General features: G+C 41.4%; 1 protein-coding gene across 1 annotated transcript; it reads right to left on the bottom strand.

Annotated features, from left to right (window-relative positions):
* Positions 1-929: 929 nt before the first annotated feature.
* LOC308256223 (uncharacterized protein) lies at positions 930-18,410 on the bottom strand. Its single transcript, XM_080684313.1, has 6 exons — positions 18,273-18,410; positions 10,675-10,838; positions 8,371-8,497; positions 7,656-7,745; positions 5,368-5,441; positions 930-4,319 (listed from the first exon to the last, which is right to left on the bottom strand). The coding sequence occupies exons 2-6, from the start codon at positions 10,687-10,689 to the stop codon at positions 2,955-2,957; spliced, it is 1,671 nt and encodes a 556-aa protein (XP_080540439.1). The 5' UTR covers positions 10,690-10,838; positions 18,273-18,410; the 3' UTR covers positions 930-2,954.
* Positions 18,411-19,946: the final 1,536 nt, after the last annotated feature.

Here is a 19,946-nt window from a genome sequence, read left to right as displayed (position 1 = left end):
GGAGCCCTTGGGGGATGCCCAAGTGATGGCTTAGGCCCGCTCCCCAGGGAGTGGGCCTAAGCAGGTAGTCGGACATCCTTAGAGCTGCCGTGGAAGCGGGAGAGGCTCCCGCCACTGCTGCTGCGCTTGCCAGCTGTGAGCCTGGCTTCTGGGCTTCTGATTGAGTGGTGCTCACCCTGTGGGAACACACTGACCACCAGGGGGCAGCTCCTGCGTTGAGCGTCTGCCCCCTGGTGGTCAGTGCAAGTCATAGCAACTGGTTGTTCCAACATTCATCAATTTACATATTACCCTTTTATTATATAGAATATGATAAAATGTTATGAACATGCAGAAATTCAAAAATAAGGCTTCTAATCATACTTCTTTAGATTTTGTTAAATTAACATTTGTAAGGAAAGTCACTGGTACTGGATGGTGTCCAGCAGTTACTCAAAAGACCACAGGAAAATTGGAAATAAAAGTTTATAACTCACAAGCACAGAGGAAGTACACAGCACGCCTGCAAGGGCTAACACAGGCAGGGCAAGACAGAATGCAGGAAGAGAGTGGCAGTACACAGAGTGTAGGCCTGTATTAGGATCACTATGTGGAATTCCATGGGGTTCTCGAACTAGGTCCAGATTGTTCAACTCAAAGCAAAATCAGCAAGGTTTGGCTAGCTCTTCAGAAATCTTACATAAGGGCATACAAATTGAAGGCCCTGAGGTGCACAAAAGACTATTGTTCACAAGGATTGCTGGAGAAGTCATATCAGAAACTTACATTCACTTGTGACACTGTAAGCTGGTGTCTGTGTGCACTAGGGATTCATGGGAGTTCAGTTCTTTACGTAAGTATACACAAAATAAATGATAATGCTGAAACACCACAGACTTTTACATAAACCCACAACAATACTCCCACTAGATATTTTTTGTAACCATCATAATGTCCCAGCAGGTACAATGAATAAAAAGATAAATTATGGGTAAACTTTTTACACATTATTTAAGGTTTAAGGCCTGTGAGTAAATGATGACGCTCCACTGCATTACAAATTGCATATTTTAACATATTTCAAATACTTCGTCTTTATTAATGAACATATTAAGTCCACACATAGTCTAAATAAAGTACTGCAAACACACTGTATTGCCTTGGGTTGAAATACACATTATAAGCACTCAAAGAATCATGAAATGAATTGAGATATAAATCACATTATTACTTTTGTTTCAAAAAGCCACAAATAACTGTTATAACGCAAAAGGATTCAGTGGAGATAATTACATTTGTCCTAATATTCATCCCCTTGGTATTTTGATTTATACTAAAAAATCATGTAACTTTCCTTACTAGATTCTCTAAAATAAGTATTCTGATTTAAAGTCATATTTGAAGTGTTACTGACTTACTACTTTCTACTGTGAATTCTCTGATATTATACATTTAATTTTATTAAAGTCACTTTCAAGCACAAATTCTGTGTGGTTTTCTGAAATACGTATTTTGAGGAAAGATTTTTTATCATTTATTACAAAGGTAGAAATTCTCGCCCTAACAGGTTTGGCTCAGTGGATAGTGCATTGGCCTGAAGACTCAAGGGTCCCAGGTTTGGTTCCGGTCAGGGGCATGTGCCTTGGTTGTGGGCACATCCCCAGTAGGGGGTGTGCAGGAGGCAGCTGGGTGATGTTTCTCTCTCATCAATGTTTCTGACTCTCTATCCCTCTCCCTTCCTCTCTGTAAAAAATCAATAAAATATATATATATTTTTAAAAGTAGAATTTCTCATGAGTATGCATTCTCTGATATGCAGAAAGATTGTAGGTCCAGGTACAGGGTTTGCACATTCTTTAACAATTTTAAGTTTTTTTCCAGTAAGAATACTCATGTGGCAGTTAACATGTACCAGTAAATGCTGAAAACAATCTTTGCTGAACTTTTTATATTTGCACGGCTTCTCTCCACTATAAATTCTCTAAAGCAGCGGTTGCCAACTGGTGGTCCATGGACCACTGGTGGTCCATGAGGTCTGAAAGGTTGGCGACCGTGGCCCTAAAGTACATTGAGGCTTGAGCAATGATTAAAGGTTTTGCCACATTGTTTATATTTGTATTCTTTCAGTAAAGCATAAACTATGGATATTGATTAAGATTTCAATACTGGGTAAAGGTGTTATCAAATTCTCTGCATTGTAAGGCTTCTCTCTGGTATGATATTTAGTGAGGTTTGGGCAATGGTTGGAAGTTTTTCCATATTCTTTATATTTATAATAGAGGCCCAGTGCACAGAATTTGTGCACTGGAGTGGGGGTGAGGGTCCCAAAGCCCGGCCGGTGCTCTCTCGCAGTCTGGGACCCCTCAGGGGATGTGCGCCTGCTGGCTTAGGCCCGCTCTCCATGGGGAACAGGCCTAAGCCAGCAGCCGGACATCCCTCTTGCAGTCTGGGACCCCTCCCTGCTTACCGCCTGCCTGCTCGCTGCTCTTTACTGCTTGGCTCACTGCTCCTTAGGGCTGCCGCAGAGGCGGGAGTGTCTCCCACCACCACCACTGCACTTGCCAGCCATGAGCCCGGCTTCTGGCTGAGCAGCACATGCCCTGTGCGAGCACACTGACCACCAGAGGGCAACTCCTGTGTTGAGCGTCTGCCCCCTGGCAGTCAGTGAGCATCATAGCAGCCAGTCATTCTGGTTGTTCCGCCATAAGGGTCGCTTAGGCTTTTATTATATAGATTGCTTCTTTTCACTATGAATTTCCCAATATTGAGTACAGCTATAGCAGGGTTAAAGGCTTTGTCACACTCTTCACATTTGTAAAGTTTCTTTCAGGTATGCATTCTCACATATTTGGTAAGATTTGAGAGGTGGGTAAAGGCTTTGCCACATTTTGTGTTTGTAAGGCTTCTCTCTAGTTGAGTCCTCTGATGCTATAAAGGTTTGAACACGATGTGAAGGCATTGTGACATCTCCATATTTATAAGGGTTTCTGTCCTGTGTGAATTCTCTGATGTTTGGAAAAGGCTGAATACCAACTAAAGACTTTGCCACATTCTGTACATTTATAAGGTTTCTCTCCAGAATGAATATTCTGATGTTGAGTAAGATGTGAGCCCCGGGTAAAGGCTTTGCCACATTCTCTACATTTATAGGGCTTCTCTCCACAATGAATTTTCTGATGTTTAACAAGTTGTGAGCCCTCGATAAAGGCTTTGCCGCATTCTCTACATGTATAAGGCTTCTCTCCAGAATGAATTCTCTGATGTTGAGTAAGATTTGAGCTCCGGATAAAGGTTTTGCCACATTCTCTACATTCATAAGGCTTCTCTCCAGTATGAATTCTCTGATGTTTGGAAAAGGCTGAATACCAGCTAAAGGCTTTGCCACATTCTCCACATTTATATGGCTTCTCTCCAGAATGAATATTCTGATGTTGAGTAAGATGTGAGCCCCGGGTAAAGGCTTTGCCACATTCTCCACATTTATATGGCTTCTCTCCAGAATGAATTTTCTGATGTTTAGCAAGTTGTGAGCCCTGGGTAAAGGCTTTGCCACATTCTCTACATGTATAAGGCTTCTCTCCAGAATGAATCCTCTGATGTTTAGTAAGATTTGAGCTCCGGATAAAGGTTTTACCACATTCTCTACATTTATAAGGCTTTAGTCCAGTATGAATTCTCTGATGATGGCTAAGGTTTGAACAGTGGCTAAAAGCTTTGCCACATTCGGTACATTTATAAGGCTTCTCTCCAGAATGAATTATCTGATGTCGAGCAAGATGTGAGCTCTGGATAAAAGTCTTGCCACATTCTCTGCATTTATAAGGCTTCTCCCCAGAATGAATGATCTGATGCCGAGTAAGATGTGAGCTCTGGATAAAAGCTTTGCCACATTCTCTACATTTATAAGGCTTCTCTCCAGTATGAATTCTCTGATGTAAAATAACATTTGCCTGCCACCTAAAGGCTTTATCACATTCTTTGCATTTGTAAGGCTTCTCTGCAGTATGGATTTCCTTATGTATATTTAACTTAGAGGACTGACTAGACACTTTCACATAGTGATTACACCAAAAAGACTCCTCCCCAATATGAGTATTTTTATGTTCAGTAAGATTTGATGATTGGTTGAAAGACTTGGCACATTCACTAAAACTTTCTGTCTTTTCTACAGTATGAATACTCTGAGGTATAAAAATATTTGAGCTTTTTTCAAAGACTTTAGGACATTTATACTTGTTCTGTGGAAGCTGAGTTCTTTGATGGTTATTAGAATTTGACCCTTGATTAAAGTTTTTCCGAGATTCATTGCATTGGTGACTTCTCTCTTCATTATATGTACTCTGATAATAATTTAAGAGAGAAAAACTTTTAGTGAGGGCTCTAATATCATTGCACATGCACAACTGTTCCCAATTACCTATTCTGATACCATGATGGTTATATATATATCCTACCACATTTATGAAAATTATAGACTCTGGAAAAAGAAATATTTTTTCATGAAACAATAGAACAAAATTGGTTAAGGGGTTTACAAATTCATTTATAACTTATATCTTCATTTTTAAAATATCTCATTTTTAGAAATATCTGACTGTTTAATCAAATGCTACATTAAATAATTCAAAAATCATTTGCATAATGGACTAGGTCAGTGGTCAGCAAACTGTGGCTCGCGAGCCGCATGTGCCGTGGTTTGCCGTTCTGTTGACTAATGAGTTTGCCGACCACTGACCTAGACTTTCGATTCCAGTAATTACAGGCTGTTGTTGTTCCTTGTGATTAAGCCCCTATCCCAGTGGTCGGCAAACTCATTAGTCAACAGAGCGGCAAACCGTGGCTCACGAGCCTCATGAGGCTCGCAAGCCGCAGTTTGCCGACCACTGGACTAGGTGACTTCTCTGATATTACAAATTTTACTTCAAAGAATATGTATTCATGTATTTATTTTAATTCTCACATAAGGACATATTTATTGATTTTTAGAGAGAAAGAAAAGGGAAGAGGGAGAGAGAGAGATAAAGAGAAATTGATGTGAGAGGGAAAGATCGATCAGTTGCCTCCTGCCTACACCTGGACCAGAGACTGGATCCTAAATCTTCATGTGCCCAACCAGCATCGAACCCACAACATTTCAGGGTGACACTTCAACCAACTGAGCCACAGCAGCCAGAGCAGAGAATATATACTTTTAAAATTTTTTCTTTAGTTTTTTTTTGTTCAGAAACACATTGTTTTGTCAATGTAACTGATGTCAAGTAGAGGGTAATTGTCCCACTTTGGCCATATCCATCATGACTAACAAGATTTTTTCTCTTAATAGTCCCCTGCACATTACAAAATTTTCATTCAGTGTAAATTCTCAATGCCACATCTGCTATATCTTACCTGTAACATTTTCTGGAATGACACTTCTACACCTGACTTTGGCAACAAACCCTGGGTGACTTGAGAAGATATAGCTGAAATATAACAAATTAATTATAAAATACACTCAGGTAAACATTCTTTAAATTTTAATGTACAGAATTAATACCTGTAAGAAGACTTCAGTGAGATAGAAGTACAAAAACATTCTTCCTCCATGGAGATGTTAACTTACCAACAATTACTGACCCAATTACCCTCTAAAGTACTTCAGAAGCCAGTTCAAAGACCACAATATCAACCAGAAAGCACAAAATAAAAAAGTCATATCAAAGAGAGAAATAAGTTATGTACATTTGCCCACAATACCTACTCACCCTTTCTGACACAGGAATGGGAAAATATCATGAGCTCTAAATAATAAAAGCAAAGTATGTTTTAAACTGGGAAGTTACACAAACCTCACATATACAGGTTTCTGGTCAAGAGGGAGGTGTAGGTAATTGTGGCACTGGCAACCTCCCACAACCACATAAAAAATACAACTAAACTACAGGAAAACCATCTTTCAGAACTGACTGAAACCTAACTGAATGAAGTTGTAAAACTAAGGACATAAAGAAGGCTTATCCAGACTGGTAGGAGGTGCAATGTCACAGAATGGACTGGGCCCACGTGGTGGATAAAAATCACCAGTGACATATCGGCTGCAGAGGTCACATTTGAGGAGTAAAGGGTCACCACCCCACAGAAGGCCCGCCAGCCCAGGGTTCCAATGCCAAGAAGAGATGTTCCCATTACTCTGGCTGTAAAAACTAGCAAGGATTGTGGCTGAGTGAGACGGAGAGCTGATGTAGTCATAGGCAGTTCCTCTTAAAGGGCTCATGCTCTGACTTATTCAGATTCATGCCCTGTGAGTTCCAGCGCTGTGGCAGCAGCTTGAATGGCACCAGGAACATAAAGGTTGGACCTGAAGGATGAGAGCTGGAGAAGGAGCTTTCTCCCAGGCATAAGTCTTGGTAGAAGCCATCGTTCCTTTTCTGAGCCTTTCACCCACATAGCTGGCAAATAGGAGCCACAGCTGAGTCTCCATCAACTTGGCTCACACTTTTTACCACACCCTGAATATTTCCTGACACCATACCCCATCAACATGTGGGACCACCAAAGCTGTTTCCAGTGGCTTTTCCATACAAACAACCTAAATTGGTTTATGCTTCAGTCTTTACAACAATTTCTCAAACAATCAGGATCTCGCCCCAGTGTACCCCCTGCCATAACTCTGGCTAAGTGGCCCCAGCACAGAAACTATGTAATGTCTAATTATTGGGGTGTACACCTGAAACTAATATAATATTATATTGGCAACCTCAACTGAAAAATTTTTAAGTGAGTTAAACACAGACACACACACACACATACTCACCAATTACACTTTCCAGAATAGGTGTGACAGGCCATTAAAAACCTACCACAGCTATAGTTATTTTTGTTCTCCTGTACAAAGCAAGTTTATAAAGAATGGGATAGCAACAAAAGATCACAAGGCTTATGAAGAAACAGAAAAACAATCCAAACAGAGGAACAAAATAAATCTCCATAAGTTGGCCCTAAGTTAATGAATATATGTTAATTAGCTGACATAAATATGAAAAAAAAAACACCTTAAAAGGGCTCAATTGGAAAAAACATAAAAAACTAATTATTGCCATCAAAATTAGGCATGACAATAATAAAAATGCAAACAGACAGAAAGTATAAGAAAGAAGCAAATAGATATTGGGAATTGAAGAATATAGTTAGTACCTGAATTGAAATATACAATAGAAACATCAGCAAAAGACTTGAATTAGCAAAAGGAAGAATAAGACAACTTGGACACTGACTCAAAGTGTTCTTGGGATGTGGGGACCAAATTCCAGTATCTCAACCACTTTCCTCCCAAATTACTTGAATGAGGCAGAAAACGGAACTTTAAAATTAGTTTAACTTAAAATTCCTCAGCAACGTGCACAGACTTCCCCAGGTTCACCAAGAAATGCAAGAGTAGCCAGGTCATGCCACCCTTACACTGTTACAGGAGGACTTTGGCTCTCACTGCAAATGTGATGGAAGCAGAAAGAGAATCCTTAGATGATGATGGAAAGTAAGTATTGGAGAGGATCTGTCTGTCCCTCGAAGACAGACACAGAAATAAACATGATCCTCTCAAAAATCAGTTCCATTGAAGCAGATGTTTCCAAACCATAACATAATATCTGATCTTCGGCCTCTCACCTGTATCATCTGCTTCCTTGATTCCCACCTACCTGGCTGGATGGGTATTGTCTTTTTTCTCTTCAACTCCCAGGGTTCCTTCATGTGCTCCAAAAAGGTGAGTAGGTCTGGCTTAGACACACCTGTTTATTAGAAAAAGAAACATGGTCCATAGCCAGTTTGGCTCATTGGGTAGAGTGTCAGCCTGGGGTCCCTGGTTTGATTCCGGTCAAGGGCACATGCCTGGGATGCAGGCTCGATCCCCATAAGGGATGTGCAGGAGGCAGCCAATCAATGATTCTCTCTCATCATTGATATTCTACCTCTCTCTCCCTCTCCCTTCCTCTCTGAAATCAAATAAAAATATATTAAAAACAACAACAACCAAAAACTTATTTAAAAAAGACAAAGGAATATGGGTTCAATGGAGAAACTCCAATTTCCAACCCAGCCCTGTGCTCAAGTAAGAAGATAGGACATTGTAGAATATCAGAATATTCTTAAAAATTATTTCCCAAAATATTATTTTCTGACAGAACCTTTAACAATACTGGAGACAACATTTAAAGTTTTCAAATCTTGAGTTCCACTTTCAAATACATCAGGAAGCCTTTCTTTCCTGCACCAGCAAAACCCCAATTGCTTTCCTTAATAACATGGATTTGAAACTCTATCATAAAAAGCAGAAGCTACAAGAAGACACTGTACTAATGAAGAAAACAAAACCCTGCGGGTGGAGGAGAAATTCTGGAAGGAAGTGGTCCTCACCCAGGAATACCAGGTTCCTGTAGTTCTGCAACATCACGTCCATATACAGTTTCCGCTGAGCTGGGTCCAGGCACGCCCATTCCTCCTGAGAGAATTCTATGGCCACATCACTGAAGGTCAACTGTCCCTGAAATTAAAAGGAAATTAAAAGAAAAGCATTACTCAAGTGACCATGGGCAGAGGTCATAAAGTCACCCAAAATGAAAAGTTAATAGAACCAGTTTAGACTTGGGACAGTATCCTGAGTTATCCAACAGCATCACTTTGACATTAATATACTCTAATGTATTTTTAGAAAGGAAGATGTCATATGAGCCACAAAACCACAGTAAAAGTTTTACTTTTCTGAAAGATAAATTTTAAAAATACAGTCATCAACACAAGCATATTCATTTTTTAGTGCTATATTTGAATCATAGAGGATCAACTGTACATATTTCTTAATTGGAGAAGTCATTTTGAGTGAGCACAGTGTAGCACTTTTAAAATTTTAATGAGTTCTGTGTGGGGCTTTAATTTCTATATGTTTAACCAGCTCACTTATAACTATGGATGCCAATGTGCTGGTACATGTGCCGTACCTTTGGATACCACAGAAGAAGAAAACACAGGGAAAAAAATTCATATACAAGATTTTGATTGAACAATTTTATGGAATTTACAGGTCTCATAGATTAGTAAGCCTATCAACCACAGTTGTTTTAACGGTTATTTATATATTAATAAATCTCAAAAGTATTCAAAGAACAATAACATTGTTCATTTTTTTAAAAATGTTTTTATTGATTTTTAGAAAGAGAGAAAGGGGAAAGACAAAGAAACAGAAATGTCGATGGGATAGAAACATCAATGAGCGGACTCCTGCACACCCTCTACCAAGGATTGAGCACTGAACCCAGGCATGTGCCCTAACGGGGAATTGAACCAATGATTTCTCAGTGCATAGGTCAACGCTCAACCAAGTGAGCCATGGCTATTCATCCTTTTTTATGAAAATATTTTGTACAATATCCATAAAATGGTAGAGCCTGGGTGTTATTACAAACTTTTCCTCGAATTTGTCAAAAAGATCACAGACCAGTACACAGACACAACCCTCATGAATATACACAGCTGTTGTAACTGTAAAGAATAGAAACAAGAAGGTAAGAAGAGGTCAAATAATGTTAACGTTTTCTCAAGGAGGCAAACATAAAAATGAAAACCATGTACACATTAAATGCGACACAAAATAAAATGTTCATGTCAATAAAATTACTCTGAAATAAAATCAACATTAATGTCAATGTCACAAATCTCTTTATGAATGATTGTCTTTGTATTTTATAAACACAAAAGGGAGGTAAACACACCATGATAAAAAAATATTAGCACTATTATTTCTTAGCCTTTTATTTATTTGACAAAAGTTATATTTGGTGCTGATCTATATTTTATAAATTTAACACACTTGAACATCTATTACTATAATACTTTTAACATTTTTGAAAATACAAAGCAGTGATAAAGAAGAGTGTGTCTGTGACAAGTCGGTGAAATACAATAAAAATTTACAGGTCTGGGGCAAAGCAAGTATCTCCAGTGAACAACAACAAAGAACCTTGAAGGCAGAAGAAAGTATCTTCCTCCCACACAATGGCCATTAACTTATAGTGAGAGTTCTTCATGTCCTTTAGTGTACCTGGATGGACACAATGGACAGAAAGCTGTGGACAAAAACACAGAGGTAGCTGACTAAAGGTCTGGTTCCTTGCAGATGTTGAAACTGCTGATGCACATGAGCAGTTGATGAAGGCTTGACTGCTACATGAACTTCCTGGGGTGGCTCTAGTAAACTACACTGCCATCTTTCCCCTACAGCGCAGGCGCTAACAACCAGGCAACCCAGTTGGTAAAGGAAGTAATTGCACCCTAAAATTGAAATCTCCACCAGCAGGCCTTTTTCAAACCACCCTCCTATGTGTCCCAAGCTTGTTAGAGCCGCCAAGCAGCGCCAGCCCGAGTCAGCTCAGAGGACCTTCCTTTCTTCTGTATTGTCTCCCTTATGATCAAGCATAAGCCTATGAAAATTTCCCAAGATATATCTCTAGAGGTTCCTCTTGATTTCTATCTTGGGGAACCCAAAAAACCCCAAGTGACAGTAACATTTTAAAGAGGGAACTTATAGCATCACAAGGGAAAAAAGTAAGCAGTTGAAAACAATTTCGTGTTGCAGGATCATCAGAAATAGAGAAGCAAAGGTCTACCTCCATGAACTGTAGAACGAAAAGCAGACACATAACTGAGCCAAGACAGAGCGTTTACCTGAGAAGCAGCCATATTGTCCTCTTCCTCCTCCTGCTCTGGGTTGTTTTCTCAGGTGACTTTATGTGGACCAATCACACCTGCATCTTGAGAATATGCCGTGCTTCCACCACACTCACAGGCAGAAGGACTTGGAATGATGAAAAATGTCACACTCCCCTGCCCTTTGTCACAGGAGAGATTAAGAAGCAATGAGATGATACATGAAGACCAAACTGTAAGTTTTTCTCTCCTGTCTTCCCTTGCTCTCCCCTCCGACAGACATACCCAAATTCAAACCCAGCAATGAGAAAGTGGGCTGCACTTCTGTTCCTCCCAAACCCAAGAGAGGACCTTGGACCAAAGCCCATTGTCAACTCACACAAATGCACTGGGGTAGGGAGCCCTTCTGCTAAACACTGGCTCCACTTTTGAATCACCTGGAGCACCACACTAAAATGACAACGATGTTCTACCCAGACCAGTTGTTCAACTCTGAGGGGGAAGGCACAGGCACTATTATTTCTTACAACTCGTCAAGTGGTCTAATGGAAGGGGTCCATCTAGCTAAGCATTTCTTCTACAGCTTTAACGTGATACAAAACTGCTGGGGATGAAGGTTTCACTCTAAAAAGTTATGATTCTGTAGGTGGGCAGTGAGGGCCACGAAATAGCATCTTTACTTAGTGCTCTGGTGCAGGTGACCTGCTTTAGGTAGCAGTGGGCTAGAGATACTACACCCAACACACCTGAGCCCTGTGGGTAGTGTGAGGGGTTGGGGTAGGAACTTCTAGAGGGCAGTCTCCCAGGGTGGATCCCTAGAGATGGGGTTGTCCTGGAATGGATTTGGCCAGGCCTGTAGCTGTTGTGCAGATGCAACAGGGTTCTGTGAGAATCCTGCCCTCAAAATCCTTCCAAAATGCCACTCAGTCCCCAATTCTTTGCCCACACCCCTCCCATGGAACACGTGGTATAACAGGACAATCTCCCTCATCCCCTGTCCATAGATGAATGGAGCCTCAAATCCCTAAGGGACAAGGGACAGAAAAGTGTTTCCATCACAGCTGTATTTGCAAATAAAGTAAAGGAGCATACTCTAGAAGCCTGTCAAGACATGAGCTTGTTTATATCACATTCATGTTCACTTTCTCTAACTGTACCCCCAAACACATTTTAATCATTGCTCTTGTTAATGTAAGAACACTTCACATGAGATCTACTGTTTCAATTTTTTAATATATATTTTTATTGATTTCAGAGAGGAAGGGACAGGGAGAAAGAGATAAAAACATCAATGATAAGAGAGGCTCCCTCCTGTAGGTCGACACTGGGGATTGAGCTGGCAACCTGGGCATGTGCTCTGACTGGGAATTGAACCATGATCTCCTGGTTCATAGGTCGACACACAACTACTAAGCAACACTGGCCAGGCTTAATAAAATTTTAAGTGCACAATACAATAGTGTTAACAGGCAAAATGTTGTACAGTGGATCTCTGAAACTTATTCATCTTTGATAAATCAAAATTTGTATCCATGAATAGCAACTCCCCTTTCCACTTTCCTCTGCCTGTGGCAACGCTAATCTTTCCTCTAATCTTTGTTCCTATGGGTTTGACTCTATTGTGAGAATTCTGAACCTGTATTTATACTGGATTTATACATTAAAAGTACTTACTATGACACATAAGTTCAAAACCTATAAGGTTAGTAGTCATATTCTTAAATTTGAGGAAGAAACTATGATTAAATTAAAATAAACTCTAAATTTTATAGTTTAACGAACATAATTATTATGAAGGAAATAGAAAACAAATTCCTGAAACACAGAAGATAGACTATAATAAACCCTTAAAGCAGCCCTACATCTTCATGTGGAAATTTATGCTTTTAACTGCAGAGAAGCAAGTCAATAGGCCCAAGTCATTATTTCTCATTAACATTGTTTTGGGGAATAAAAACTTAGTACCTTTTCCCTCTATGCATATCTCTGTGACCAGATTTTCCCTGTTAATAAGGACAACAGGAATATTGGAGGAGGGCCCACTGTTAATGTCCTTAATTTAAGTTGATTGGTTTTTTTTTAAGGATCCTTTCTTTAAATAGGGTAATATCCCAAGGCAGTGAATAAGATTTCAACATATGATTTTTGAGAGACCCAACGGAACCCTTACATGGTAAATGTACGTGGGTGGGTGTCTAAGTGTGTGTGTGTGTATATATATATATCTATGAAATTTTATCACACAGGTAGGTTTGCTTAAATCAGGGACCACAAACCAGATCCTTAACTTGACACCCTTCCTGAAAACTCCCATCCCTAACCCAGTGCAACCATTAATCTGTTCTCTATACTGATCTGGTTGGATTTAATTTTGATAACTTTATAATTTTCAAACAATTAATCATTAAATCACAAATTTGAATTAACCCAATCTTTTATTTAACTGAATATTTATTTACTATAAATAGTTCTATTTCAACAAATAGTCAATATTTAAAGAAACTTATGTAAGGTATTTCACATCCTTTTCCCCCTACTGTGTTTTGAAGCATCAATAGGTATCTTCCACTGACAGCACATCTCAACTGAGACTGGCCACAGTTCACAAGCTCAACAGCCACAGGAGGAGACTGGCTGCCATATTGGATGGTCCAGCACTACAGTATCAACATGAAAGTATTTTATGCAATATGAGGGCACACTGTGCCCTGTAATATTCAACCTTTTCATTTCTTTCATGCTTTCTTTGTGGTTAAGTATAAAATCACCTTTGTAACTGAGCGTGGTCTTAGGAAAAGAATTTTTTTTTGTAGGATCAGAGTCAAGTGGTGTGTATATACACTCTCAACCTTATATCATGGTGTTATTCAGTCTTTTTGTCCTTGTTGTATTTGTCTAAAGATCTGCCAAGTTCTGAGAGAGGAATTAAAAAAAATTCTAACTTTCACTAGATATATGTTTCTCAATTTCTCCCTACATTTCCAATCATTATGTCATTCATCTTTAGCTTTGTCTCTAGTACTTACATTTATGACTACTACGCATTTACTCATTGAAGTTTTATTAACCATCTCCTTGGTGCCTGGCATTGGAGACACAGAACAGAACAAGACCAAGGCCTTGCACATGTGGGACCTTAATAAGGAGACACCTTAATCAGGAGACAAACAATAAATATATAAACAAATAAATAAACAGAAAAATATCTTGAGTCTAGAGAAGCCCAATGAATAAAAGTTAAAACAGCGTGGAAAACTCACTGAAAGTTGGGAACAATGTAATAGCCATGGCAAAGGCCCTAAAGCAGAAAGCTTCCTATATGTTTAAGGAACAGTGAGGAGGCCCCTGTGCCTGCAGCTGATCCATGGAGTGGGAGAGAGCAGGAGATGGAGTGTAGAAGGAGCAAAGGGAGCCTAATCTTGTGGGTTCCAATGGGCTATCTTAGATACATACACTGCATGTTTTATTATCTATCCACTCATTGAAATATTTCATTTATTGAAACTATTATAATATTACTTAGTGAGCTCTAACTAATAGGTTCTGGCAATGAATTAGACAGATAAGGTTCTTGTCATATATAAAATTCTCACAGAATATTAGAAAAAGAAGAGGAATAAACAAGTTAATAGAAAAGCAACAGAAACACATTTTTCCAATTACAAAATAAAATGCAACCATCCTAAGGGCCAGGCTCAGCTCTAAGCTCTTTCTGCAGAGTCATTAATTCTTGTGACATTTCGTGATAATGATTATGCCCATTTTACCAATGTGGAGCCTAAGCCACAGTGCACCAGGAGTACCCCCGAGGTAACACAACCAGCACCAGGCAGGCCTTTCTTTCCTTCCCTGTCCTAGCACTTCTCCTCAGTCACCACCTACCTCTCTCCTCTCAGACTCCTCCTCCCTAAGACATCCCCTCCCCCACAAAACAAACAAAACAAACAAACAAAAAAAACAGGGTCTGGGGGAACACAGCCCTTACAATCCTTCAGGCCCCTCTGCTGCTGCTGCTGCTAGTACCTGCTTGGTGCCTGCACTGGTGAAGGAAGAGGTGAAGGAAGAGGTAGAGGGGCCCCAGGCACCCAATGCTGCCTTATGGCTCATTGGCACTAACTTGTCTTGGTGGGTTCTTCATTAAACTGAGGATCTTGGACACTGTTGAAGGAACAGGTGGAATGAGAGGGCTGTAAGCAGGGGAGGGTAGGTCAGCTCTGGATACGGGAAGACCCTTGTAGGGCTATGGGAGGGGGACAGACTGGATGACAGAAACTGGAGACTAAAGAGGAGGCTTGAAGAAGGCTGAGGGACAGAGGACAGAAGCTGAAACCATGGAGATGGAAAGGAGAGAAATGGTCAATTCAGGGGTCTGAAACCAGGAGAAAGAGGGATAGAGAATGGGGGTGGGGCACTTGTTGGCACAGAGGACCCTGGGTCTTGTCCAGTGACTGAGTGGACAGAGGGCAAGCTGGGGAAAGAGGAAGATTAGGAAAAGACAGTGAGCTCAGTGGAACTGTGGGTGCGAAGGGCCACCAGGGAGCTATTTGGGTCCAACAGTGTATAAGCCAGGAGAGTGTGGCCTCATGGAGCATGGGGAAAGGAACCCTATGCAAAGCTCTCCAAGAGTGAAAATGCTCAGGGTGTTCTAGTAACTTCGGCCAGCCTGGGATGGGTGTGGGAGAAGCTTTGAAAAATGCCACAGGAAAACCAAGGTTTCAAACACTAGGCAAGAGTGTCAGGACTTCCTTCTCAGGGCAGCAGCATCATGGGACACCTGTGATGGAAGAAAGAACCTGGGAACAGGTGTGGGAGCAGGAGGCAGGTGGATTGGAGGGAGTGGGGATAGGAAAGTTCCAATGGGTTATGATGAGCACAGAGAGCTCTAACAAGAAACACGTTGTAGTGATCACTTGCACACATAGCACAGGTCTTGTGCTGGGCTTTCTACGAATTCACACACTTAATTGCAAAGCTGGAGCCATTATTATCCCATTTCACAGATGCTGACCCCAAGGTAAATAATTTGCCAAAACTCACACAGCTTGTGAGTCACAGAGTCAAGATTTGACTTAACTCATGGCTTTCTGCTTCCAGCATCCGAGCCTTTCATTCTACTGCCTCAATTTCCTGATCTGTATGTCCAAAAGGCACTAATAATACTCCCTCTACCTTAATAGAACTGTCTGTCCGCAGGTCTATTAAAGAGACACAAGCATTTCCTGCATCTTTTCCAGGTATTCACAGTGAATTATTTATAATACATAAAATGATGCACTTAGGTTTTGGCGCTGAAAACTTTGAGCTCTCTTGGAACAAAATTTCATGTCCATCCTTCAACATTTTCAGAGAATGGAGAAAGGGGATTTAGAGGAATATCATTGTAGCTTACAGATCACTAATTTAACAAATCATATAAATGGAATTTTAAAAACTGAATATTATACTAACTCACTAAAACTAGGTTCTCTCAAGAACATAGCCATCTTTACTAAGTGTACACTGAAATAGCCTAATATCATTTATGTATACCAATGGATGTTCCCAGATATTTTAAAGGAGAGAAAGAATGCAAAGCAACACATGATCTAAACTAGATACAATATATTTAGAAGGGAAAACAATTCAAATTTTTGAAAATATAATGACTTACAGGGTTAATTTTATTTTTTAATTTAAGCTGCCCTATATTTAGAAAAGAATGGTTAAGAACTGGTTATGAGATGTCAACAATGCTTATTTCAGAAGTAAATGAAAATTTACAAAAAAGTGGAAATTCATCAAAAATTTATTTCAATATACTATTTTTTAAAATATATTTTTATTGATTTTTTTACAGAGAGGAAGGGAGAGGGATGGAGAGTTAGAAACATCGATCAGCTGCCTCCTGCACACCCCCTACTGGGGATGTGCCCGCAACTGAGGTAAGTGCCGTTGACCAGAATAGAACATGGGACCCTTCAGTCCACTGAGCCAAACCAGTTAGGGCTACTTCAATATACTTTTTAAAAAACAGTTACATAAATGTAACAGCAGTAGAAAGGAAAAGTAAATCCATTTCAAAAAAATAAAAACCCAACACTTTTAATATTCCTTGAAAAAGCATCATGTGTTGATAGACTTGATCATTCTTGTCCCAGTTCACCTCACTAATCCCATCCCAGGAAATGGGAAGAGACCCAGGACTGACTGAGACAAGATTCTCCCCTCTGGCTGAATAAGGGTTGCAAATGAAAGCTATCTCCTGACGCAAATAATCATTTTATAATTTATAAAATGAGCAAGCCTTATAAACTGGACTTGTGCAATTCTCATTTTCATCTGTATAACTGAAATACAAATATTAAAATAAATGGGTTATAAAGCCACAAGTCAACACATCACACCTTAATCACCCACATCCCATCAATTTTCCCCTCACCCAGAACTGGGTTCCCTTCTTCCTTCATTTCTGTTTCTCAATCCGTTTAGGTCCCTCTCTTTCCTTTGTTTCTCTCCACTGTCCTTTCCTGTGTCTCCCCACCCCCCACCCCCCCGCTCCTGTCTCCCCTTTATTCTATTCCTTTCCTATACCTGTTCCGTGAAATTACTGGAACCGTCACCTTCAGTAGCCCTTTCTCCCGAATCTTTCTGATTGTTCCCCACCTCCATACATTTCGCCTTTCTGCCCCCATCCCTGTGTCCCTTCTGCTTCCAGTTACCCTGTCTTTCAGGTTACACCTCTCCTGCCAGACTCACGGGCACCACCGCCTGGCTAAGCTCACAGTGCTGATTCTTGCTGGGCTCTGTCATCCCTTCCTCCCTTTCAGCTCCTGCACTGGCCTCGTCCAATCTTTTCTCCTGACTCTCTCCATCTCAAGTGCCTTGCCCTTCGGGGCCCCACCTCTGCTAACCAACGACTCCTCACCCTTTTGCTCCCCTTCACGTCTCTAGAGCTCCTCCCTTTCTTTCCTCCATGGGTCTCTAATTTTTCTCCATTTACTACTCTCCCGAGTTCCTCTTTCATACTTAACAGTCGATTTGTAAGGACATTCCACATCCTCAATTTTGCTGTCTCCTTATGGGCCCTCTCTCACTACTTCATTTCTTCTCATTATCTCTTTCTCGTGATTCCCACTCACACCCGCATTGCGCCCCTTTCGTGGCCACCCGTCGCCGTCACGGCTTCCACGAAGCCAATCCCTGGGTGGGGGGAGGTGACAGCTTCGTGGGACACTCCGTGTTCTTCTGTCCTACATCCCACCTCACTGACAAGTGTACACTTCCTAGGCATCCGGCCTCCTACTTATTAAATGGGGCGTGGGAGGAGTATCTGGAAAGGGGGTTGTCTATACTCCCAGGCCAGGGAGGAATCCGGGCTCTACAGGCCGAGCACTGCGAGGCTGCGGAGGGGAGCAGAGGGTTTGACTCCATCTCCCAAGACTTTAAATGGCCTGGGGTGGATGGCTGGCCAGTGAAAGGTTTTAGGCAGGAAAACTACGCGCGGGCGGTGTGCAGTGGCCCCATGAAGGGAAGATCACAGGCAGGGCAGACTCAGTTTAAGCAAAAGGTAACGCGGAGTCTCAAAACCCCAGCGAAGCCCTCAGAGTCAGGAGGTCTCACTGGGACGCGAGACTTACCGCTGATGGGAGGCGGGTTTGGGGATTTCAAGGTCTCCTCGGCCCTCAGGCTTCACACGTGCAGAATGCTGAAATGCAGAGGTTTAAAGGAGAAAGACCAAAGATCTCAGACGCCAGGGTTACCTCCCCCCCCCCGACAAGCCGCTTCCGGGTCCGGAAGTAACTGCGCGTGCGCGGGGCCGGACCACGGGGGGCGGGACGCGGCGGGCGCTGGGCGGGGCTCGGGGAGGCCCGGGCTCCGCGGACAAGAGAGGGTGGGGCCTGGCCGAAGCGCGGGGCGTGAACAAGGCGGTTTGACTCGGAGGCTGCACCTGGGGCGCTCGGTTTGGGCTGAGCTCCGGGAACTGGGGAGGCGCGAGAAATGCACTGCGGCCTAAAGTAAGGTGTGGCCTGTCCGGTGGAAAAAGTGGCGGGACCGCGGCTGGAGCAGCGTTTCCTGTTGGAGGGTGGAGCCCAGCCCCCAGAATGATGACCAGGGTCAGCGTCGCCAGGAATTATAGCTGGGCCCCTACTCCTGTCCGCTTGCCTCAGAGTTTGTATTTTCTGAATTCTGAACCTGTGCAATTTCTTTAGTGCCCTGTAAAGCAGGACTACTCCCTGCCAATTTAAGTTGATATTTCAAACTGTTTAATGTAAAATTTAGAGTTCAGTGTGCCACTTACGTTGAAAGCTACAAAGTCTTTGTTTTAACAGGCTGAAAATGGATTTGCTCAAAACTTCTATTGGGAAGTGGTGGACACGCCTGTGGGTATTGACAGAGATGCCAGCTGAACTCCAGCTCTGGGGTCTGAGAACCTGGCAGAGTTGTGGTGGAGCGATGATTGGATGGAGGAACGATCCAAAAAAGTAATTTAATGAAGCAAGGAGTGCAGTTGTCTGTGCAGGAGATGCAAACTTGAAGATAAAATTCAAAATTGTATCTGTGTGAAATTCAAAATTTTACCTTTGGGAAACAGGCCATCGCAGACCAACATCTATCAGAACACCATTTCTATTCCCATTCCCCACTCACCCTGTGCTCAGATGCAGAGACTTATAAGGACAAGACCTGGAGGGATGAGGCATGTGATAATTTAAGTCACCGTCCATGCTTTTTAAAAAATATGCAGCCCTAGCTGGTTTGGCTCAGTGGATATTGCGTCGGCCTGTGGACTGAAGGGTCCTGGGTTCGATTGTGGTCAAGGGCACATGCTTGGGTTGTGGGCTTGGTCCCCAGTGTGGGGCATGCAGAAGGCAGCCAATCAGTGATTCTCTCTCATCATTGATGTTTCTGTCTCTCTCTCCCTCTCCCTTCCCCTCTGAAATCAATAAAATATTTTTAAGAAATGCAGCAATAACTTTTATAAAATAGATATAAATTGTACTGTTAATTATATATTCGACACTTGAGGGGAATGATAAACTCCAACACCTTTGTTGAGATAAACTTTTCTGACAACATAATTAGTCATTAACTTCTGTATATAATTCAATTTCAAACTTACTTTATATTTATGCAAAAAAGTATTTTTATGTACTTTTTTATATTTTAGCTTTTTGCTTGTTTTCTACTTATGAAGTTCTCTCAGGTGTGGATAATAAAGCCTGTAAAATAAATGTACTGTTACAAGACAATAGAATTTTCCCTAGCTGATTTGGCTCAGTGGATAGAGTGTTGGCCTGTGGACTGATGAG

Source organism: Plecotus auritus (genome assembly GCF_963455305.1).
Source record: "Plecotus auritus genome assembly, chromosome: 8".
Taxonomy (NCBI): Eukaryota; Metazoa; Chordata; class Mammalia; order Chiroptera; family Vespertilionidae; genus Plecotus; species Plecotus auritus.
Note: the sequence above shows the minus strand (reverse complement) of the source record. Positions and strands in the feature narration are given on the sequence as shown.

What these genes read in the sequence shown, in the direction of transcription:
- LOC308256223 (XM_080684313.1), bottom strand. An exon ending in GACAATACCCATCCAGCCAG is followed by an intron (nt 5,442 to 7,655) that starts GTAGGTGGGAAT and finishes GTTATATTTCAG; the next exon opens with CTATATCTTCTCAAGTCACC. An exon ending in CATTCCAGAAAATGTTACAG is followed by an intron (nt 4,320 to 5,367) that starts GTAAGATATAGC and finishes AATTATTATCAG; the next exon opens with AGTACATATAATGAAGAGAG.